General features: G+C 42.2%; 1 protein-coding gene across 1 annotated transcript; it reads right to left on the bottom strand.

Moving 5' to 3' along the window:
* Positions 1-1,454: 1,454 nt before the first annotated feature.
* epg5 (ectopic P-granules autophagy protein 5 homolog (C. elegans)) lies at positions 1,455-24,324 on the bottom strand. The gene is made up of 46 exons (XM_085294224.1): positions 24,171-24,324; positions 23,636-23,830; positions 21,069-21,725; positions 20,706-20,966; positions 20,426-20,624; positions 20,201-20,340; positions 19,994-20,101; positions 19,826-19,899; positions 19,550-19,658; positions 17,141-17,255; positions 16,911-17,061; positions 16,629-16,790; positions 16,375-16,532; positions 15,962-16,113; positions 15,702-15,842; positions 15,414-15,578; positions 15,208-15,330; positions 14,853-15,115; positions 14,353-14,493; positions 14,108-14,252; positions 13,339-13,536; positions 13,061-13,168; positions 12,837-12,959; positions 12,439-12,605; positions 12,112-12,345; positions 11,863-11,986; positions 11,622-11,766; positions 11,059-11,230; positions 10,799-10,961; positions 10,528-10,670; positions 10,261-10,417; positions 9,815-10,009; positions 9,505-9,718; positions 8,838-9,025; positions 8,231-8,438; positions 8,042-8,117; positions 7,494-7,597; positions 7,203-7,378; positions 6,329-6,553; positions 6,020-6,229; positions 4,758-4,902; positions 3,851-4,093; positions 3,497-3,710; positions 3,190-3,408; positions 2,954-3,068; positions 1,455-2,867 (listed from the first exon to the last, which is right to left on the bottom strand). Exons 2-46 carry the CDS (start codon positions 23,687-23,689, stop codon positions 2,685-2,687), a joined length of 7,767 nt encoding a protein of 2,588 aa, XP_085150350.1. The 5' UTR covers positions 23,690-23,830; positions 24,171-24,324; the 3' UTR covers positions 1,455-2,684.
* Between the last annotated feature and the right edge of the window lie 173 nt (positions 24,325-24,497).

Genomic DNA, 24,497 nt, shown 5'->3' with positions numbered 1-24,497 from the left:
GAGAGAGAAATAAAGGCTCATTTAGGTTTGAGTCATCACTCCCCACTGGACTGGCGAGGAGGTGCGAGAAAAGTGGGCGTCTCAATGGAGGAGTCTGTCTGACACACGCTTAACATTCAAAATAAAGCAAGCACGAAGAGAACTGGCGTATAGCTGTGCAGGGCACTGGGGAGACATTCCTGTGCGTCTCGATAGGTGTGTGTGTTTTGGCAGTGGGGAGGGACTTTGAGCCATTGCAGCTGTCCCACAAGAACAACTGGTTAGTGGTGGAGTGCTATTCGTGCTTGGGAATGTGACTGCCACTGAAACATGTTGAAGCTGACTGCAATGCAACATCCGGTTAGGTGAAGATCTGCATCTGTCTGTATCAAATCACTGAACTGGTTACACAATCGACTATTCTTATTCATTACAGGCAGGAGGTCTTGCATAACTGGTGAGCTTTCAGAGAACAGAGTCACATTTCTGCTGCCGTGCACCATGTGTGTGTTTGTTTGCAAACTAATAGCCATTGATGACTGCCTGGGAGCTCATCCACGTGCTCCTCTGATGCTGAGTGTGCACCGAAACGGGGTGATGCTGGGTTTCCATGGTGACACAGGGATCTGCCAGACAGTGATGTGTCTGCTAAGAATATCAGCAACGGGTCCCGCCGAGCATGTGCATGTGTATGCGGGTCGGATGGGATGGAGGACACGGTGAATGGGTTTGGGAGGAGAAATTTTATGAGGCTAATGTTTCCAGAGCAAACTCTCTCACATTAGTACCGACCACTCCACAGCACTTCACCACCTGAGCTGAGAGACGGGAGAACAGAAGGTCGAATTAGACGGTGAGAGACAAACACACACTGCTTCACAGAACACACCGAAGGCCGTTTTTGAGAGCCAAGAGGAGACGGTGAGTGTCTGCAAGCATCTCCCACCTCCCCTTCTTTTCTCCCGTCGTCTCCACCTCCTCTCTCACTTCCACCCTTCCAGTAACCATAGAGACCACAGTTGCCCGAAGAGAGGTTTTTCTCTGAGACAGAAGTGGTGGTGTCAAATGCTGGATGTATGCATGCACACAAAAGCTCATTTTCAACACCCCCTGCTTTTTAAAGGCTCTATTTATAGGGGAAGAGTACTTTTTTCAAAACATTTTTTTAGTGGTGGGCATGTACTGTTACTTTGTGCATATGAAGAGAATAGGAGGATGTGGCTGTCCATGAAAATCAGTCCACAATAGGTTCTGTCATAACTGCCTTCTTTGACGAGGAAGATGCAGTTTAAGTCTATCCGTCGGGAGCATTATGAGCAGAATGTGAAGATAAAGACAACTTTGTTTTGTTGTAGAGGCTGAACAATGCATTGTACCTCTAATTGCTGTCTGGACCGGTCCTGTTTGTGCTTTCAGCGGCTCCATGTGCAACATCTGGTCCCAGATTGCTGCGTTATATTGATAAATACCAGCTGTGAGGTGTTCAGTTCCCTTTATTGAGCAGTCATGTCTCTTTTGTTCTGCTTGGCTACGGAGTACACCTCCTGCAGCAGTCCTTACAGACCCATTCCTGATCACTGACTCATAAAAAAGAAACGCTTTTGACATTAACAGTCACCACATAATACCAGCGATAAGGCGAGCTGCAGGCTGCTGAAGTGCAGCTCGATGATTACTGAGATGGCACAGAGCAACAGAAGTGGTGAGTTGACAGGAGTAATTAAAGTAAGAAAGCTGTCCAGTTCTGTTCTAGCTTCAACAGCGTTAAAACCTCCTTATACCATTAGCAATTTGAATAACACTGCACATACAATTCTACAAGGAAGACAAGTTGTACTTCGCTTTTCCAGACTGTAGTTTTGGACTTAACGGACACTGATGACACAACCAGAGATCACGGTTAAGGAGGTTTAAGTAGCTAAGCAGATGAAAATAACATCTCTTTGGCAGAACAAGGAAAGCACTTTTGGCTGGAAATGAACATAATACTGGCAAATGTGCTGTTACTAGACATGATCACCTCCTACTGTATACAGCACCTTGGATTGAAATATTTCAGACTGCGGATCATGGATATGCAAGCATCAGCAGCAAAAAACAAGACTTGTGTTAAGCAATGAACCCCAACTACCAGCATTCCTGGTATGTCCCACACCCTATTTTAAGAAGGTACTACCAAACCTATAGGTCTATTAAATGAGTCCTTTAACATCCTCTAAATAATCTGTGGACCCTTCATCTTTCTTTCCTGTTAGATTCCATGTACAGGTGTGAAACTCACACCCACAGAGCCTGCTGCTGAATTCTGATTCATGAGTTCTACTTCAATAAATACATGCAACATCCTCTCAAATCAAGAACAGAACCGATGGAGCTGAAAATCAACAGGAAACTTATGCAAAAAGCAACAAGGCATGAACATCAGAAGAAAATAAAGTGCCTAAATGTCAAAGATTAGCACACATGATTGCTTAAACTTCTGACGGTCTGTGTTCCTTCACTGTACTCTAGCAGTCAAGAGGTTTGTTCCTCACAAATGTTCAGTCAGCTTTAATGAGTAAGTTTCTGTCACACAAGTCCCCCGCTGACACAATAAAAAGGCAATTCAGAACAAGTGTCTTCATCACTTAAAACTTTTGTGCTCCTTCAGGATTTTTGACTCTATTGAACAATTGTTTACTCTCAGGTAGAAGGTGAGTTCACAGTCAGCGGATAATGTGCAGGTATCTGAGGTCGGGGTATAGGAGGTTAGCTAGGAGGGCCAGCAGCCGGGGTCCATCTTTGAGACAATGTCCTGGGTAGCGAATGAACTGGACGGCTTTATTCACAGAGTCCTCTAACTCGGCGTACTGCTTATTACTGGGCATGGCTTCCAGCGTCCCCAACATCTGAAACCATCGGAAAGGAAAAAAAGAAGTTATTTTTAGGTGATAATTACAAACTAGAAAATGAAACACTTCAAGTTTTTGCATACTTGCTGTGCTTTTGCAGAGAGCTGCAAGTCAGTGGTGGGTTGAAGTCGAAGCTCGCTCTCTGATGGCACTTGAATGGACAGAAAAGCTGCCAGACTGCGTACCACCACCCTGAACCTAAAGCATTGTATACATAAACAGTTAGGTTATGAACATTTGTGAATTTGTTTTTACACATTTTTTACTCTTTATGGACTACAGGTGTTTTGATTTACTAATAATGTGCAAGCCAGCTCACCTATTAGAGACAGGAGACCTTTTTCCAAGGCCTATAGCTCCGAGCAGGCCGGAGTTCAGTCTTTCTTCTCCCAGTTGAAGCAGCCTAGTTTGAAACCTCATCAGGCCCAAGACCACACCTGATACTTCAGTCAAGCCTGCCTGTGGCTGTAGCTGCTCCGCTGAAAGATTCAGGGATTTGTGCCACCACAGAAACAGCTTGGCTTCATCAGCCGGACCGCTAGAGACAAATGAAACATGTTCATATCTTTACAGCTCACAGAGGACAAACGCTACATGCTACACAAGAGCGAGTGAAAGGGACAAACCTGGGAAAGACCTGATTGGTCCAAGTGTTAATTAGAGCCAGAGTCCTCCTCTCATTGGCTGCTGTGTATTCACTGTTGAGACGCTGCAGAATAAAGGCGTAGAGCGTCAGGAAACTGCCTCCTGATTGGCTCTCAGAAAGGAAGTCATCTACTGTGAGCTCGGGCACCTGCAGCGATGCCAACACAGGTCCCCACCTTACAGACTCTTCCTCGGCTGAATTGAAATCACGGATGTGGAAAAAAAAAATTAGCCAATTTTCGGACATCCTTCAAATGTTTTGAAAAGAAAAGGACTAAACCAACTTTCAGGGGAAATGGTAGCACTGAAGTAGCATACCCTAAACTGCTACTTACCATGGTTGAAGTACCCTGTAATGCATGCCTCCATGATGCGTGTCATGTGTCGCACTGATGCAAGGCAACGGGAGCAGGCTGTGAGAAGGGGAAGAGTTGGAAAGCCCCTCCCTTTCCTGTCCAGCCAGGTAATGACATGGGCAGCGAGTGCCTCGCCTGTTGAGACGCCCACGCCGTTGAGCAAAGCCAAAGCATCACTGAAGAGACTGCAGAACGCCATGTGCCTCTGCTCCAAATCCACCTCTGAAAGGGAACAGGAAGGAGTAGAAATAAGGCTGTAGAAATGGAGTGTCAAACATAAGGCCCAGGGCCAGAATTGGCCTGGCAAGGACTCCAATTCGGCCCAGCATTGAAAAAAAGAAGGAGGGCATACAGTTTGGACTTTTAACTGTATTTTTATAAGTTTAGCAGCTTCTCCTACTGATAAAGACCTCCCCCGTGACCAATCATACTACACCAAAGTAATTAAGCAATACAATTTAAAAAAAAACCAATTAAAATCACAGAAAGGTTCCTGTTTTGTTTTGTTTGTTTTTAACAATTCTTTACAATAGAAAGTTCTGTTTTAATAAAAAAGCTTCAGAGTAAAAAGCAAAGGGATATTTTCTGCGAGCTAACAGACTCTTTCTTTCTTTTACTGAAATTTTACACATTTATTTCTTCCAATTACATTTACTACATTCACTGCACTTCTTTTTCTTATATTTAGATATTTGAGAGATTAAATGCTCAGTTAAACTTTCTTACGCTGACAGAAAGGAGAGTTTCACTGGTCTGGCCCACTTAGCATCAAAGTGGGCTGTATATGTGGCCCACCACGTAAAATGAGTTTGACATCTCTGTTATAGAAGACTGTTTTTACTGATGGTTGAAGCTTTTGATTAGCAAGATGGTGAGGACAATTCACCTGGTGGGTTGAAGGTTATGATACTCTCCAAAAGTGTTTCCAGTTGAGCCTCCAGGCTGGTGAGGGTGATGCTGCCTCCTTGCTCCAGAGTCACCAGAGATTGCACACACCAGCAAATGTAGGCTCCAGCCTTTAGCGTCTCTTCCTGATATGAAAAACAAACAAACAAAAAACGAAAGAAATTGTAGGGTTTTTTCATATTTTTTTATTTGTTGTTATACTATTGACTATAAAATATATATCAGTTCTCTGTAAACTAAAGGTTCCTGACTGCTAAAACAGATGAAACACTTTAAATGAATTCAGGCCGAAAATGGACGTGATTATTTTACATCATTAACTCCTATTCTTGTTTTTTTTTTTAAGTTATTAAAGATGCTGTACAATCATTCCACCCTTGGAAAATTACTGTTTAAAGAAAATTGTTAAAAGCCCCAAATTACCAAGCCCACAATAAATGGAAGTAAACGACCGCATTTTGTCAAAAATTAGACTATTTTTTAGACTAGTGAGGAACTGTTTATTGCTCCTTACTGTGAGAGGAAAACCTTGTAGATAATAAGTAAAATATGTCTGTTTTAAATTTACAGTGAGTTTCATGCTTTATGTTAAATGTATTCTTCTTTTCCACAGCTTTTGCCACGTATTTCTGTTAGATCCTGAAACAGTCGTATGTAAAGTTAGAAGGATTGTACAGAGCTTGCCAATATATTTTTTTGGACATTGGATATTTTGGGAAAAATATCACATGATGTATAAAATGTCGTACTGCAAACATACATCTAAAGCAGCTACACAGATTGAGTGTTATTGACAGCACAGTGGCTCTGTGGTAGGATTCTGGGTCAAGGAGCTCTGCCATGAAACACGCGAGTTTTCCTGTCAATCTGCCCCAGACCAAGGCTCTGACTTACATCCTGAGTTCCCCGAACGCAGCAACTGCTTACGTTTAAGTTTCATGTGTATGTTCCAAACCTTGCACTTTTATAGCAGGCATGCCAGTTTAGTGAACTCAAGATGCTGACAGAAATAGAAGTTGTTCAAAAATTCCTATATTCTTCAACACAAGCCATATATTTTATACAGCATAATACTATTCTAATAATTATATTTTATAATTTTCTGTCATTGGTTTGATCAAGTCAAAAGCAAGAGTTGAAACGTTCTCAGAGTAATCCATTTGCTGGTTTAACCTGCCTTAAGAGATTTACGCCACCTTAACAAATCTGATGCAGAAAACAAACAGGATTGTAACGTCTCACCTGGTGTGGAGCTTCACCGGGGCAGGGGTGGAGCCCAGCAGCACTACGGAGTGATTTCAGCAGCAGCTGAGGTGCAGAATCAGCACTGAGAAGCAAAGAGGGAGGGTAGTGGGTGCTAACGTATCCCAGAATGCTCTGGTACGAGGACAGGTCCAGTTTGTGCCAGGGTAGAGATGTGGACTGAACCAGCAGACTGAACAGAGGTGAGTCCTGGAGGTTAAACAGGAAAAAAAGAAAGAAAAATGACTGAAAAAAGGAAACAGGTCTGATTCTTGATTCTGATATGATACCACACTAGCCTGAACTCACCTGCTGACTCAGGAGTTGTTCCTCCTTTGCCAGAAAAACGAGCATGTAGAGCAGGTATACCAACATAGTGTGCGACTCTTTCTGTGTGGCCATTTCTGACACAGCTGGATATGTTGTGGAGCCGGGAGGTGTTTGTAAGTGGTCACTCAGGATGCTGACCCAGTTAACTTCACATAACACTTCTCCCATAAACAGGAAGCAGCTCTTGGGACTTCCTCTCTCCACCTGTAGGCACAAGAAGCACAAGTAATCGAAAAAGCACCAAACACATCAAACCCTTTTGCTTTGGACTGTATTCAAAGTATCAGTTACAACATCTACTTAATGCAAGGTAAATGTAAAATGCACATTTTAGGCTCCTGTTACTGTGAAAGTAGCTATAACAGTGTAAATATCAATACACTGATGAATTTATTTATGATAAATCATTAAACATCTCCGTAGTAGGAGTATTAAACCCCATAATGATGCACACATATCAAAAGTGTTTAAAGTTTAATATATTAGCTTGAATAATGTAAGAGGTTGCTTGGTAACCTTCTTCATGCTTCCAATATCAATTTCTGCTGCTCTTCAGTGTTCACAGATAAGCATGCATTCTTATCAATCTTTCAATCAGACCTTTATTATTATGAATTCAAGTATCCTATCTATGCCAATAGATTCCACAGGATAGCCTTCAAAGAATGATTGATAGGGGCTTTGAGACACAGCTTTTTTCCAAGAACAAGGAGCCGTGACTGTATTTCTGTAAGTGCAGGCTACTAATAGAAACTGGGACCAAGGATCATGGTCTCAGGTTAACAAGCTTCCCTGTGACATACATGTCTAAATCAGTGTGAGGTGTTAGGGGTCTAGGGGCAAAGTATCTCACACTGAAGAGTTGCTCCATGAGCTTAGTGTCAGGGTGCAGGTGTCTCCAGGGCAGGCTGCGTAGGTGTGTGTGATACAAGTAGAGCAGGTACTCCGGTGTGCGTGGTGAGGTACAGCTCTCACAGTACTGCATCATACACAGCCACAGAGCACCCCTCTGACCAGGCAGCAGACGATCTGCAACATAAACACGCACACAACGTGAGAGTAAACACATCCTTTATGGTTCTAGCTTCTCCGTGTTATTACAGCACAGACGACAAAGATCACTGTAGCTTAAACTGTTACTTGCCTCTGAACTTGTGATGAAGCAGGTCAGTGATCTGAATGTAGAGGCCAACCATACATCCTGCTGCACTCGCATCCGTCTCCAGCCAGGGGTAACACTTGATGTTACTGAGATAAAGATGCAGTTATTGAGATTATTTGTCCATAATTTGCTGTTCCTCTGGTTTGTCCTCTAAAATTAGAATCAAACTGCAAATTCACCTATCAGGTCCCTTCTATTAATGACAATGAGATGTAAAAGGACATACTTTATTGACATTCTTGTGTGCCATTCAATAAATAATTAATGCATTCTTTTTTTTTTCTGAACAATGCTACAGCAGTGCTTTATTCTGGGTAATGTATAGTGTGATTCAGAGGTTTGAAAGATTCAATTCAGTTAAGTAATGACTGTAACCTTTAATGACTGCCCTGTGAAAAGAAACTAAGAAAACTAAGAAAGATCAGCTTATATAACTGCCCCGTCTAAAATTAGCTCTATGCTCACATCTGTTTTAACTCTTGCTAACTGATAGCAGATCTTTGTTCCTGTCTGAGATGTGAGACACTTACCCGCCCTCGCCAGCGTCCACAGGAAAGATCCATGGCTTAAATAACTTCACAGTCTTACTGTGCAGGTCCTGCAGAGCTGTGAGAGTGCCATATTTCTTTTTCACAATGATGCATTACAACCGATATGCACAAAACTAGAAGTTAAACTCAGAAGTTTGACATAAATGTAAGTTAATAATCTGCAGCTACCTTTCATTATTTTGCTGCTGCCCACTGACTCTCGGGCGCAGCTGTTGAGCTGCACATTGATGAGGCAACTGATCAAATGGTCCCAGAAGGAAACGACGTCCTCGATGTAGGGAGTCCAGGAAGCATAGAGGCCGAAGCTGCGGAGGTCCGTCTTACTGAGACGACTTCGTAAAAAGTAGTCACTCAGCCAATCGACTGTCTCATCCACCTGTTAGCAACAAATAAAATACAAAAACGAAGATTTAAACGTCATAAAACTGAACAAAAACAAACTTGCATTTTGCAAGAAACTTCGGCTTAACGCGCAGCATGCTGACTCTTAATAGAGATGTGAATCACATATTTACAACGCCAAGACATCCCTGCCTACAAGCTAGGCAGGGATAGCTCAGTAGGTAGAGTGGTGGCCCCATGATCGGAAGGTCGGTGGTTCGACTCCACTGAACGGCTACCCTGAGGTACCCCTGAGCAAGGTACCGTCCCTACACACTGCTCCCCGGGCGCTGCATTGGTGGCTGCCCACTGCTTCACTGGGTGAATGGGTTAAATGCAGAGGAACTATTTCCCTACGGGGACTAACATGCACACTTTACACTTTTAAGACTACCTGCTGAGGAGAGAGGGTGATGGGGGACCTGTAGGGGGAGGCTGGGGGTGCGACACCACGGGTGGAGACTTCAGTGCTGCACACAGCTGCTTCAGCTTTGCCCTTGGTGCTGCGGGATGGAGGTAAACAGCCGAGCACTCGCAGAGTCACTTTCCAGCACTCCGGACTGAGCAGCTGGTTGGATGAGCCTGAGGAGGTTAAAAAAAAATCCTTCTGTTGAAGAAGTTCCCAACAAAACACCCAAACTGATTATTCTTGATTAGTTCTGTAATCACAGCTGACATCAGCGGCTCCATTTGGAATAATCTCTTAACAAAAACCAGAAAAACAAAAGCCAAACAATGATGAACCACTCACTGACACTAAATTTGCATCTGTTGTTCAAAATGAACTGACTTCATTTTTCATTAATCAGTTTAATCGTAACTTGCATCCTTTCAGGAAGATTAATGCATTTTCTTAGATTCATTTTCTAGAATAAATAGCAGTCAGGGTCTAACGTGATGTGCAAGAAGGGAAAAATGGCTGCTTAATATAAGAGTCCAAGAAAGATGTCTCTTAAGGAAATTTTCATTCTTTACTACACTGAAGGGAAAGAAATGACAAAAAAATAAATAAATAAATCGAGGGTAATCGCAATTTATCACTTCAGAACAGATCAACTCACTGGTCATGAGGAGGCGAAGGCAATCGCTGTAATGGTCGGGGAAATGATGCCGTAAAAGCCAGGTCCAGTGTTTGGTGAAAAGGTGAAAAGGCGTGAGAAACTCAGGCTCGGGGTCTCGGCCGCAGACGCAGAGAGCTCCATGGACCAATTCCAGCAAACGTGTCCTCTCCGAAAACACGGGATGGGCTTCATTCAGCCACTGAGACAAATCAAACTGCAGGGGAAAAGAGTCAGAAGTGGACATTGTAACTGGCACGTGGTTTGCGGCGTATACATCCCATTTCTTCATTCCACTTGCACGTGGACTAACCTTAGTGAGCAGCATGAAAACGACATCGGCGCTGTCGAGGGACAGCGATGTCACGACGTCTTGGTAGAGAAACACCAGCTGACTGGGCGCTGCGTTGGGAGTGAAGAAGGGGGAAATGAGAGGGCAAAGCCGCCGCTGCTCCAGGATAGTCTTCAGGACACGGCCACACTCCTCTGCATTTCCCTGGATAAATACCTACACACAAAATTAAATACACTTTAATTTGAGTAGTTAATCGCAGCTAATCCATCCAACATATCTATGATGTGTGTTCTTTATGTACACAATAATGCTTTATGCCCTCTATTCAAGGTGGTTATGGTTATTCTCTAGTATTCCAGCTGGCTCAAATACCCATTTTTTGTACTTATATATTCCACACAACAATAAATAAAAACACTGCTACTCTGCAATATGTGCATGTATTTGTTAGAGCATATACACACCTGTCCCAGTACCTCCACACATGAAGACAGGTACTGACGAGTTGGTGGATGACGGAGCGTGTCCTCACATACAAAGGAGACCACCTTGTAAAAAGCAGACACACCAACTTTCTGGACTGCAGGAGATTTTTGTGCTTTGTGCATATTCACCAAAGCCCTAAGACCATGAAACAAGGTGCACTTGAGTCAAGACATTCCCCATCTACCTTCATATATGTCAATATAATGCATCTTGATATGAATGATATAAAATCTGATTGCACTGACGTGATGAAGTTTTCAGTGTGAACGGCAGCCTGGGCCAGGATTTCAGGTGGCGGAGCCATAGCATCGGTTTGAAGCTTTTTGATGTCCCTGCGCAGTGATGTTATCTGAGTCTGCACTGCCTCCTGCTTCTGCACAAGCTCACACTACAAATTTACACACACACACACACACACACACACACACACACACACACACACACACACACACATTAATAAAACATACCAAAGCTGTAACTTAAAACGTGGCTAGCCTGCAGTGTGAGAGGTCTTACTGTGACAGTGATGTTTGCAGCTCCTTGGCATGGCTGTCCACCCTTCCCTTTACACTCCAGGGCCATGGTGACTTGCTCTGGTCGGTTCTTAAACAGTACAGGAAGGCTCTCCAGCAGCTCCTGCTCCATTGCCACCTGCTGGGCTTCACGTGCTACAGCAATCCTGGTGCCAAGATAAATTACTTGGGAATCTGCATGCGACTTGTTTATGTTTATAGATAATTCAAAATAAAAGCTTTTATTTTATGATTTACACATACCTGGCTTGATCTTGCAAAATGCTGAGGTCCTGCTCTAACAGTTTACAGGCAGCTTTACAGTCAGTGAGACAGGCGGAAGGCACTTCAGGTACTGGTGCCTTCAGCTTATGCGGTTCAGGAGCTAAACGGGGAACTGGATGTTTCTGCAGATTGGACAGGATACGCTCCCTTGCTGAATTAAGACAATATCAAATGCAAGCATTTTTAGATTTGGAAGTAGAAGTAGATTGTGGCACATATGAAAAGTGAAACAAATACACTTGTGTATAGTTGGTCTACATAATTTTGGTCTCAAAGACAAAGGAGAAAAGGGAATTAAATCAACAAGAGAACAATTCTTTATTACAGGAGTTTCTGACATGTAATAGCAGGAAAAACACTAACAAATAAAAAGTGAAAATGTCTCCTGTGAAAAATATCTCGAACAGAGAATATATTATTTATTGTTCTGAAGCTGACACACAGTATATAAACTTCTTACAGAATTGCATTTTTGGTATCTGTATATTTTCTTTTTAATTAACCCCTGCTTAATCGTTTGGCTATAAAGCTTGGCTCCGTACCATTGCTGAGGCTGGTGTAGTCAGTGAAACCAGAGGTTTGAGTCTGGAGGAATGTTGGCTCACTCTGCACCTTCTTCCAAAGAGACAAAACTTCCCTCTGATCATATTGTAGACGCTCCTGGTCCACATATTCCAGCCAAAGTTCCTACAAAAAAACCCCCAAAAAACAACACAAAACAAAAACAATTAATAAATGAACCATATATTATAATATATATATATTAAAAAAAATTATACTCACCTGATGCCACTGCATGACCTGTGCCAGTCTGTGTGGTTCATACTCTGGAGGAAGAGAGGGAAGATACACTTCTTGCTTCTGCAGAGTCTCGTCATCCAGCCACACAGAAAATACTCCAAACAACCTGCAGACAAACAAACAAGCAGCTGAGAATTTAGAGCCTGCCATAGCCTGGAATATAGGAAATGATCTTTAAACAAAAAATAAGAAAGATTTTATAAAAGCTCTGTCTCAGGATCAGCACCATACCTGACCAGTTCTGTATGTAGCTGAGGAGAAGTGAGGTAAGGTGGTCCGGGATTATTGGGGGTTTCGTCACCCTGGTCTGATGAGGGTGTGTTCGGTGGGAGTACCCGGAGGGCCTGACTGGCAGCGTGGTGGAAGTCAGACACTTCCTGTATTCTCTGCCTCAGATCTCGGAGGAAAGCAGCCTGGGAAGAGGCCTGGAAGAACCTCTTGCCGATACATCCTCCTGCAGCCAGCCTGTTAGAGACACATGGACAGATAGATACAGATTCTGCCTATTCTCTGCTTTCTTTGACTGGGGATCATAACACATGAGCATGTTTATCATACCCGTACTCAGGTCCAGGCTGTCTAAGGTAGAGCTGCAGGAATTTCTGCCAGATGAGGGGTAGGAGGGGGTGATCAGGTGGTGTAGCTGCGGCCTGATATGCCCAACGATATACCTGAAGCCTCTGCAGAGACGGGGCTACCGGCAACTTAAGCCTCTGTTGAGCCTTCTGGCTCAGAAACAGAAATATTGTTAACATCATCTAAACACAACACTCCAAATCATTGAACAGCAGTAGACCAGGATCCTAAGTACTTTCTATGATATTTCTGCTCTTTAGTTTTGCAAATAGTCTGTTCACTTTTATTCAAAGGTCATAGAATACATCTTCTCTGAACAAGGATGTAAAATGTCACATTATGTAATGAGATAATGAACCTTTTACTGATAAACTGTCTACCTTTAAGGCTTGTTCGGGGGAGATATTAAGCTCTGACAGGAGTTCATGCTCAACACAGCGCCTCAGCTGAGAATCTTCCTCAAACACACCCTCCATATTCAGCACCACCCAGGCAAACCAGATCTAAAGAAAACATAAATGTTAACAGGCCAGTGAGGATGGAGAATTCTACTAATGTGATCAATTGTATTTACACATGTGGTTGTTGCTTTGTTGTCTCTCACCTCAGCACTCAAGGATTGGCCCTCGATGAAGGAGGGTGTGGCATTTCCAGAAATCCAACCAACCAGAGAAGAGAGCAGACCCCGGTCTCCATGATAACCCAAAGCAGTCTGCAGAGGGTATGAAAAACAGTAAAAAAAAACAGAACCCCCCCCAAACATTGCTGCTAATTAGCTTTCCTCACCTTATTCCCAGTCTGTTTGGTTTGTGTCTCATTAAATATTAATGTGAAGTTCAGAGGTTGCTTAATCATGCAAATCAAACACCACTTTGTAAATACCTTATGTTGCTGGTACAGGAGTTTTTGGACACATTCCTCCTGGTGGTAAGTGAAGGCAGCGCAGCAGATCTGATCCATGAGGAACAGGACTGTTTTGTCTCGGTACCACAAGTTCTGTTGAGTCAGAATTCCCACCCAAAACTCCAGAACTGCTGCAGCTCCAACAAGGCCTGGTTTCGAACTTTCTACCACATGACTCTGAAAGATGAGTTAAAAAATGAGTAATGAGTCCCAAAGTAATGAGGACTGAATTATTGAGTGTGTTTACATGTAAAAACAAAAAAAAAGTAAGATAAAACAAAACCCCTTCTAACATGGTTTGGCTGGCTCAAAATTTGTTCAACTACCCCGAATAATTAAATTAAATAAAACTTTATTTATATAGTGCCAATTCACTACCACAGTCAGCTCAAGGTGCTTTATATTATAAGGTGTTGACCCTATAATAATAGAGAGAAAACCCTAACAACCAGATGACCCCCTATGAGCAATATTTGGTGACAGTGGGAAGGAAAAATTCCCTTTTAACAGGAAGAAACCTCCAGAAAAGGCTTAGAGAGGGGCAGCAATGTTGAGGGTGAGGAAAATACTTGGTAATTTAATTACTGTTTCATAGTAATTTAAACAACCAAAAAATAAATGCACATTATTGCATTTTTTCCTGGACACACAATAATTAAAATCTGCTTCTTTTCCATATTTTTTTCATTGTTTCTCATATAAATTCAGGAATCTTGCACACAACATGCACAAAAGTTTCACCATGCACCTGAATGACACTGTTCAGCAGACGGACGTTGTCTCCATAACTGGTTCCAGTGAGAAGTGGCGCCACTCGATGCGTGACCTGCTGCGTCATGCCCTGAGGACACACGCTGTCGTACTGCAAGAACAACTGAATACAGCTTACAAACCTGCCATTAACAAAGAGCAAGACAAGAGGTGTCGGAATAAAGTCAGTGCTCGAGTTAGCTGCAGATTTTACATGTGTTACGAAGGATGCCTGTTTCTTACTGAGCGTTGTTGAGCAGGTAGTAGCTAAGAGGATAGGTTGGGGGTAGGATGTTATCTAACAGATGCACAGCAGCTCTCAGATGGCGAGACTGAATCAGACTTTTCAACAAGCCAACACCATCAGTACAGAAATGTTCCAGGCTGAAAAAATAAAGACAAAATCCACACAAGATTATTCAACTTATACATGTGATTGCCATACAACTAAAGTTAGAAACCTCGCGCATCTACACCTTACATAATATACTGTAGCTATATTAGCCCCTGATACACATTTGCTGAAAAGCAAGAGTTCTATTTGCAACATTAATTGATTAATATTTGTATATCAAATTGTGTTAAATTATTTTATCATATTTTGTATTATTTTCAAATTGTTTTTGCCTTTCTTGGGTAAAACAAGGCTGAGTTTTCCAAAAACTACACCCATCTCTAACCAGTTCAATCCTTCACAATGTGTAAGTCAGCTGTAAATGTTCTCCTAGTGTGTGAATACAAACCTATGTCCCACGGTTGTCATTGCAATGGACAGGTAGCATCCAATCGGTATGCCTGCTTTTACAGCCCTCAGAACAGAGTGCATGCTAGGAGAGTGCGTAAGCTCTGGAGGTGGGTTGGATGCCAAAGCAGGGACCACCCAGGCTCCTTTAGGGTTCTGAGAATTGCCATGAAGCTTCAGCCTCAGCAGCAGCTGCCATGCCCACTGACTAAAGGATGCTTCAGGAGATACGCCCAAACGAAGGACACTTGCAAGGTAAGAGACCTGAAAGGAGATAGAAAGAGAGAGAATGATGTGTAATGCAGAAATAAGCATTAAAGAATTCAGCAGATGTGAGGCAAGTGTAAATGTGCCACCTGTTTGATTCCCTCTGATATGAGCCCACTGTATGGTTTGTCTGTAAGGTACTTCTGATAGGCTTCAGCCACCAGCAGTGCCACCTCATTGTGGAGAATTGAAGGCAGGAACAAAGAGCCATCCTACATAAGGAAACAAGGTTAGTGAAGGTTGGTTGTGACAAACTCACGAATGCACTGTCAGGAGTCTAAGACATCCTCTCTACCTGAGTGTTGAACCCCCAGTTCAGACCCTCAAGGATGACACAGGCCAGCCGGTTCTCTACAGCTGACAGAGGATGCTGAAGGAGCCACGCTCCAATCACGCATATTTCTTCTTGCTGCGGCTGCCAAAGACTCAGAGGCAGCTCTTTACACAAGTACAAAGCCACCTACACACAAACGAAACATGCAAATAAAAACACACGAGTGGATGGATCATGGATCAAATTAAACATTTGATGACTAAAAATCATGTACAGCTAAAACCTTTATTATGGAATCACAATACCAACCATTCCCACAGTCTGTATGGTGTCCCTCAGTCTCTCAAGGAGCACCGAGATAACATATGGGTGGGCTGCTGCTATAGCAGCCAGTAACTCCCTCCCCACCTTGGAGTAGGTTTCTCTGGTGGACACACTCACATAAGAGACCTGAAGCAAAAATGAGGAAATGGATGTCAGACGGAGACAGTACAGATCCTAATCAGGGATGATGAATTGTGTTGTGTTACAAAGTTGATACTAGTTTCAGAAAAATTAGCCCCCACTACCTGGTAAATCAGGAGAGTTATAGTGGTGATGAATTGTGAGTCAGAGCGCTGAGTGGGTGTCGCCATTTGTGCTAATGCAGTGAGGAGCGAGATGCCGTCAGAGCTGTTCACCTCACACAGCCACTGTTCAAAACTCGCCTGATGCTGTGGGTCTGTATCCGAGAGAAAAAATAAAATCACAATGACAATTCCAGACTAAGAAGACCGACATGATGCAACTTTAGATCCAGGAAAGAAGTACAATAGAAAATGAGTTTGTTCAAAGCTCAAATTGAATGTTTTTGGGATATTTTAAAAAGTTCCTTTTTAATATGATGATGAAACTGAGTGGACACTTCTGAGCATTAACATATTCAACAGGCAAGTTTTAAGGATGTGAAAGCTTTGTGTATCTTATGTGTGTTTAATTGTACCTCTGAGAGCCTGAATGCAGGAGTATGTGTCACCAGCTGTGCTGAGTGTTTCTAGCCCTGCAGTCTCTGCGCTCTGCATAACATAAAGAATCTTCCAGAGCATGGAGCTGGACAAAGTCCCATATGGCATCTCAGACATAAACAACCAAATGCCCAACCTGTAGAGGATGAACACACAAAATTAATAACAAATATCAAAGTCTGTAAAGTAAATTGCTCCCAGTTAAAATGGAAACTTGAGGCTAACTCCTCACCTTTTGTTTCTGAGTACATGTAAAACAGCTCGGAGGAAAAGATGATCATATTCTATCTGCAGTTTTTCCAAAGACAGAGAGTGTACTTGAGAGCTAGATCCAGCGGCATCAGTCACACTCACGTACTGGGCCCAGTGATCACTCACATAGCAAACTGTCATTCTGGGGGAGAGCAGAAAAGAAAAGCCAAACATAACATTTTATTAATGCATCCTCTGACTTTGTGATATGGCCTGAGAAGTGTCAGGACATAGAAGCTGCTTATGTGCTTGGCGAACTGACCGTATGATGTGCCCTATTCGTTTGACTAGCTGTCTGTATCGGGATCTGTTATAGGTTTGTAGACCGAGAGCGAGAATTTCAATGAGCGAGGAAGCGAAAGCAAACACCCGCATCATCTTCTGACTGGAGCAGGCCTGGGGCTCATACACACCTGGGGACAGACGCACCTGTTAGTTCACACCGTGAGTCAAACAAACTAACACACAGATGGGTCAGACTGACTCTCTTACCCTGCTTGCTCATCCCAAGCATGTATGAGTAGAGCTGCTGGAAGGGGAACTGGGTAATCAATAAAATCAGATCTTCCTCACATAGTAGCAACCAGCTGGTTTCTGGGTCCTCATCCTAAACACAGAAGACAACAATGTCGTTAGGGGCCGACTTACTACATGTTGCGTGTATTTGCAATATGCTACGACTGGCATTTTTTAATTTTTGTTTTTTTGGCAAAATATAAAGCAGAAGCTACTTGCTTTTTTTTTTTTAACAGTACACAGTAATAACATGTTGAAAAAAAAAATCACAAATGTGTTTTTTAAAATAATGTGACTTTTAAAAGCTTTGAAAACACCACAGTTCCTAGTGTTGGATTATAATATTATTTTATGCCATGTTAGACCCCTAATTAAAGATTGTGAATTATTATGTAGTTTTAGTTTGCATTATTCTCCTGAATTAGAAGGTGATAACTATTGCCTTTGTTAAACTGATTTGCATTACATTAGACTGCTGATTTATTGTGAATGAATGATATTGTTTTATGATGCATTATACTGCTGAGTTATAAGAAATACTGTTCGCAGAAAGTCATCGCCTTATTTGTCTGATTAGAAGAGAACAGAACATACTGGAGTTTTCTGCCCCATCTCAGCAGGAGCAGATAAACAGGGAGCCAAGGTCGTAGCTTAGGCGCTGAGTGAGAGAAAGCATGTGAATGTTCAGGCTTTTATGATAAGGTGGGGGCCACTAGAGGCTATAAGAGTTTGATCAATGCTCCACCATTTTGAGATCTGATGCTGTCTGCGTACGGTGTCCATCTCCCACGCGTGTGATCATTAAAATCATCGTTTGAATCAACCCGGCCGGACCAGTGTTGTTATTGTGGTTTTTCCTCTTGTATCCACCCCCAATATTTGAATCCGTAACACTAGGCAACACATTAGTACTGGCAGCAGTTGTGGTTTTAAGCCAGCAGACTGATATTTAAATGGTCATAGGTGTTCATTTAGCACAATTTCTCCACAGATCATTGATGTGACTCAAGATCAGAAGACAGACAAGAACATTTTGTTTTAAAAAGCACTCTCTACAAATTTACAATCTGTGACAGCTCTTCTTTACAAACAAGCAGACTGAATATTTATTATCGCCTGCATCATAACTGGTGAAAGAAAACAAGAAAAAAGAGACCCTATTTTCAGAGACTATAACATTTTGATGCTTCTTAAAAACATATTGGTTATTTCCAATAAATGTGGTTATTTACAAATAAAGCACACCCTCTTTAACATCTAACATTTTATATATCAAGACATAATAGAAAATGTATCTGATTTTAAGACCTGTTGCTTAGCAGGTCCTAAAATAAGATAAATACAACCTCAGATGACCCACTACACCATGTCATTGTTTATTTAACAAAACCAAAGCTAAAATGGAGAAGCAGTGTCTAAAAATATCAAGTAGACCCTCACTGCTTCCACAGGAATTGAAAGGGTAAGTAGCAGTCAGGTCCAGCTAATCAAATGCACTTGATTAACTGATCATCGGCAAGTATGAGCACCTTTATAAAAACAGAAGTTCTGGCAGTTAGCTGGTCTGGAGCGTTCAGGTGTGTTAACACAATGTCAAGGAGGTAAGACGTCAGCATTGATTAAAAAAAAAAAAGAAAAGGAAAGAAAAGAAAAAAGGACTTGTTTCTACTAATTAACCTGGGAAAAGAAATCCATTATTCAGTAAGAAAGTTCATGACAGTACAACAAGACGACTGAACAGGCATGGAGTGTTTACGGAGGAAAGCGTTTCCTCTCTAAAAAAAGAGCAGGATGGCTGAGGTTTGTAGAGTGCTAATTTTAAGACCTGCTGACTTCCTGTAATTTTTTTTATGTGTTCTGATACATAAAACCTTAAAAATAAAAGAGGGTGAAGTTTCTTTCTCTTATTTTGTAAGCATGTATGCACCAAAACTGGCCACATTTCACCTAGAGGGCACCAAGGAACTATCTACGGGGCAGACAATAGTCAGTGAGGAGTTAATGTACCTACATTTATTTACAGCTGCTTCTGAATTTTATATAATAATTTTACATTTTATTTTCACAAATAAGCTAACAATACTGCATGAGAAGTTAAATTAAAAAAATATAAATTTACTTTTGTTTTTCTTACAGGGAAACCAATTTAGCTTACAAAGCACTAGCATTCCCTGTTATAGTCACTCATTTGGATCACATTTTTGATATAAAAACTATTTTCTTTTTATTGCCATGTCATGTTTACAATTTCTATGGTACAAATGTATATCTGAAATGGTGAACTTGCACCTCGTACTTTAAATGATTCACTGTTGTTGTTTATTGCAAAAAGAAGTGAACTGTGCCTCTTTCTTCAAAATGAAATTGTTACATTAATAAACTTACCTCCTCTCCACCTTCATCCACTAAGGTCCAGTTGCCAGATTCTTGTCCAGAAGCACCTGAGCTCTGGCTCTCACACGGTTTCATGTGGCCCAGGAACTCTGCACGATGTCTGAGTCAAAACAAGCAAAAAAAAAGTTCCACATTCTGAGATCTTAGACTGTTGGCCCTTAAAAAGATGACCTGGATTCTCATAAAAGCCAAAAGCATAATTTGCAGTGTATAGCTCACAGTCAGTGGGTGAAAAGAAGAAACTCATGTAGAGACTTGCATTTTTACCTGGCAGGTGACATTAGAATGGCCAGAGCTTGCATAAATTGCTGAACTCCAGAGGTGTTCCCCCAAACTTGGATCTGGGTAAGATAATAAAGAAGAACTCTACTCCTCTGTATGTATAGCAATTGACGTGATAAAATGATAAATGACAGGCGTGTGTTCCTAACTAACCTGAAGGAAGTGTGCAGCCCACTTTCCCACCCCAGCAGGACAGCAGAGAAGGTGGCACAGGAGGTACAGGTGCTCCCCTGACCCTCCAACATGCAGCAGGACGGCGACCTGGAGAATAGACCAGGAACACACAAGGATTGCAACAACAAATTGCCTTGAACACTGGGGCAGTACGTTTGAAAAATGGTTTGGGGTTTGTGTGTATACCAATCTCTCAAGCCAGTGATGGATGTCTGACTGGAACTGTGTGTCATCAAGGACTCTTCGTGTGAAACTAAACAGGACGCTGATGGCCTCTTTCAGAGGTTGGAGAGAACACGGCTGTGTTTGGCCATCTAACTGAAAATCTGAGACAGCAACAGACAAAACTGATGTAACACATACATTTTACACTAGTAATATCAGAAGTACAGGTAAAATAATTCTTCCCACCTTTTATAAGACTGTACAGGTATGATTCCACCTGCAGGCGTGACAGCAGAGCGGTGTACGCATGCAGCACGACCTTTTGATGGAGCAGCTCACTGCAAGCTTCAAACAGTCTTCTCAGCTCAGCCTGCACACTCTCACTAAACTCTGCCTGCTGGAAGCGGTGATACCCACATACCTTTGTCTGATCTGCACACACACCCTGTAAGATAGAAATTATAAGTGTGAAAGCAATAGTGGGACATTTGATCTTTCTGTACTATAGATGTTTTGTAAAACACACCTGAAGTGTGAGCTGTTCATCTCTGAAGCTCCACAGACGATTCTGTGTGCTTTTGCACTCAGATGACTGTGTGTGAAGCTGTGTGTGCGACTGGGTCAGCTGTCTGCGGCAACGCCAGTAGTTTTGCAACAGTTCAGTCAGTTCGTGTTTCTCCTGCCGCGCCAGAGCACAAAACTGTGCTGCACAAACCTCAACCCCCTCCAGCCATGCTCGCAACCCTCCGCCTGGCTCCCAAACACTCAGCTGCTCCAGTGAGAACGGCTACAGAGCAAAAAGATTAAATAATACAGTAATACAGACCATTTTATTGTAAATAAAACTTAGCATTAGCAATAAATTTGATCTCATGGTACATTAGATCACCTGAACCTCTAAAGCTGTTTTGGGTAATTCTGGGTAGAGTTTGCTCCGAGAAAGGTCGGCCACGGACTCCAAAGGCCGCAAACTTGGAGGAGAAGATTCCTGATCAGGAAGTGCCAAAACTGCAGGTTCCTTTCCACATGTTTCCACAGCTTCCCCACAGAACTGTATCACTGAACCTTCTTCTAGTGTAGGAAGAGACGGATACAGTGCTGGGGCACTTGGGACATTTGAAGCTTCAAACTGAGTTAAAACACACAGCTGATTCCATGACTGTTCATCCTTTTCAAGCTCAGTGGTTTGTGGCACAATTTTAAGCCCAGCCCCCTGAGCTTCCTGCACATCAGCCTCCTCTTCCTCCTTTTTGGTCTCTTGCGCTGTGACCTGTGATGTCACTGTTGAGGAGTTCAGACTTGGCTGTAGAGTCTTACTCAGCAATGATGCTGTGTTTTCTGCCTGTTGCTTCTCAGAAGGCAGGTCTGATGACTGTGCTGTGGCTTCAGGATTCTGAACAGTGTCTAGCTTATTCTCCTCCTCCTCCTTTTCCTGATAGGGCAGACTCAGGGGGATCTCAGTGAAGTCAGAAGTGGAGGCCTCAGGTACAGCTGAGGGAGCTGGGGCTCTTTTGTCTTCCTCTGCCTGCTTCTGCTTCCTGACCAGCTGTGTGCAAAAAAAAAAAAAAAAAAAAAAAACGAAAAAGAAAAAGAAAAAGAAAAAGAAAAAAAATCAACAATGACACATCAATTTCTCTTTGGAGGAAAACCAAGCTTGTGTAACAGCTTTTTACATGTGACCATAGTCATGTGAGTACAGAACAAACACTGCTATGAATGTGCCAAAAAGAATCTGCATTTGTAATCATGGATATTTTTGTTGTTTGGATCATGGTGGTATGTTAAATTTATGTGTTTTGCAAGTCATTTGATTTATTATCAATCTCTAAAGAATAAAAGTACAGACTGAAAGAAAAAAAAAGAAAAAGGAAAAACAAAGTGCCTTCACAACAGCTTCAACTTGCATTGGTACATGCTCCAAGTCTCTGGGAGGATCAAGCAGGGATCAAGCTGTTTTTTCATAGGATAGCTACTCGTGTGGTGTTTTGGTGACTGGGGCAGAGTGTCTAATATTTCAGTTTTCAGTTTAAAATCTCCCAAAAAGGTTTAACAGGGATGAGACCTGGCCACTGCAAAAAACCACAGCATATGACTCACATCATCTACAAAATAATCAAACCAATTTACTGAACCTCTCTGGTTCCATGGATGGGGTTACTATACTTACTGACTATAACTGATAGTTCCTCTTTGCTTTGTGATTTGTTTTACCCTCAGATGGCAGGAAATTGCATGTTCAGCAACAACCCAGGAACCACCAAAACTCACATGGCTCTGCCATGAATGGGAAAGTGTTAGAACACTAGTGTCACTGTCCACAGTGAAGTGAGTTTTACATTGTCATTGCGAGGGTGCCGACCAAGAAAGAAGCTCCTGTTCTAAAATCGACACCTTCAAGATCAACTGAAATTTGTAGCTGCCTACATGGAGAGGCCAAATACTCTCTGGTTTTAAAGTAAGATGAGACAAAATTGACTTATTTGGACAACATGAGAAGAGGTATGTTTGGAGAAGTCAAGGTGAAGCTTTCGACCTGAAGAACACTGTATCAACTGTCAAGTCTTGTGGAGGTAGCATCATGCTCTGGGGCTGTTTTGCTGCCAGTGGTACTGGTACATTGCACAAAGTGGATGGAATAATGAAGGAGGACCACTTCAAAATACTTCAACTTCATCTCAAATCGACAGCTAGATGGCTGAAACTTGACAATACTGGGTGTTCCAAATGGACAATGATCCCAAATACACATCCAAATTTGTTTTAGAATGGATAAAGCAGGTTAATATTAAGCTTCTGGAATTGGCTCCCGAAAGCCCCAAACTTGACCTTACTGAAAATTTGTGGACTAAGCTTAAAAGAACAGGAAACTAGGTAACTTAAATGAACTCTACCAATTCTGCCAAGAAGAGTCGTCAAATATTCAGCCAGAATTATCCCCGAATCTTTGTTGATAGGCACAACAAGTGTCTGGTTGAGGTGTAATTTGCTAATATTATTTGGATATGTAAGAGCCTGTATGTAAAATTTCGACATTCTGTGGATTAGTGAAAATCTAAAATAAATTCAAGTGTGTGTACCTAATTCTTGATTTTTTCTAAACTCATTTAAGATGTATTCTGTACAATCATCAAACCTGAAAAAGAACAGTTCAAAAAAACAAAAAACAAACATTAAAAGCTCAAAACTACAATGACAATCATGCCCATGATGAGTGATTATAAACTGTCAAGGGAAAGCAGCAGATCCCCTCTCTAGATGGTTCACAGGTTCAATACTTTCATTCTTGTCACCTGTCTGTATCGAAGTGGATACCTGCAACTGTCCCTACATGTGAAGAGAAATGTATTTTACTGGGGTGTTCACTCTGTTTGGGACGTTTATACTTTGAAGGCCCTTCATTCCCTCGTGAAAAGAGAAGAAGGTAAAGAATACCTGTAAGGTACTTGATTTAATCACCTGAGATTTTCCGCTGGCCTTTGCTTTGTTCTTCTTTGGTCTCACAGCCTCCATTTTTAGTGTCTGTTCGTATCCGCATCAGCTGTTTTTACAGCTCAGATCACTCTCACAAACAGCTGACTGAGGAGTTTCCTGGTGGAAATGATGCCGATCACCTGAAAACCGCTGATCATCTGAGCAGTCATTATAGGTGATCTAAATATACCAAAAACAACAGGCGACCATTAGCTGGAACAAACAGCGAGGTATTTCCTGTGATAAGCACCCCGTGGCTGGTTGTGCTGACAAGATAAACACAGTCACTGACTGTAAACAAAACACACTTTTATATTCCGTTGACAGGATTCATCTGCGGAGAATATCAAGATTAGCAGGCCACCTAGCGTGAACAAAATATTCAGACAGCACATTTTGGGGAAAACGAAACCATGAAGCCCCACGGAGGTACAGTTGGTGACACTGTACGAAGGCTAAGCTACGCTAACGCCGAGCCACTCGCCCGTTAGGCGGTGTTTCTATTGAGTTGTTTATTTACCAGCGGCTCTCGGTTTTCCGTGCTGCTGCTCACATAATAAGAAATCAAATTTCCACTCGTCCCAGAGAGTGAGACGCAGTGACAGCCACGTCCGCTGCCAGGCTGCAGTTTGTTTTGTTTGTTCCAGGAACTCCTCGATCAAAATCTCTGATCACGTGACTGCTCCACCTCTCTACGGAGTAGCAGATAGGCCACACCTAATAGGCAAAGACGATTTTCTGTCAAATGTTCATACTTTAGTGACGGGTGTCAAACTCATTTTACATCGCGGCCCGACCAGTGAAACTCCCCTTTCTGTCAGTGTAAAGAAGTTACATATTTAACTGT

This window comes from Mchenga conophoros, linkage group LG12 (genome assembly GCF_057382185.1).
Source record: "Mchenga conophoros isolate Kocher_MC1m ecotype Shallow Benthic linkage group LG12, M_conophoros_male_GT1.1, whole genome shotgun sequence".
NCBI classification, from domain to species: Eukaryota; Metazoa; Chordata; class Actinopteri; order Cichliformes; family Cichlidae; genus Mchenga; species Mchenga conophoros.
The sequence above is the reverse complement of the archived record's forward strand: the minus strand, read 5'-3'. Positions and strand labels throughout refer to the sequence as shown.

What these genes read in the sequence shown, in the direction of transcription:
- epg5 (XM_085294224.1), bottom strand. Translation starts at nt 23,689, where the DNA reads ATGGAGGCTGTGAGACCAAAGAAGAACAAAGCAAAGGCCAGCGGAAAA. An exon ending in CTGCATTCAGGCTCTCAGAG is followed by an intron (nt 16,114 to 16,374) that starts GTACAATTAAAC and finishes TCTCGGATACAG; the next exon opens with ACCCACAGCATCAGGCGAGT. An exon ending in AGGTCATGCAGTGGCATCAG is followed by an intron (nt 11,767 to 11,862) that starts GTGAGTATAATT and finishes GTTTTTTTGTAG; the next exon opens with GAACTTTGGCTGGAATATGT.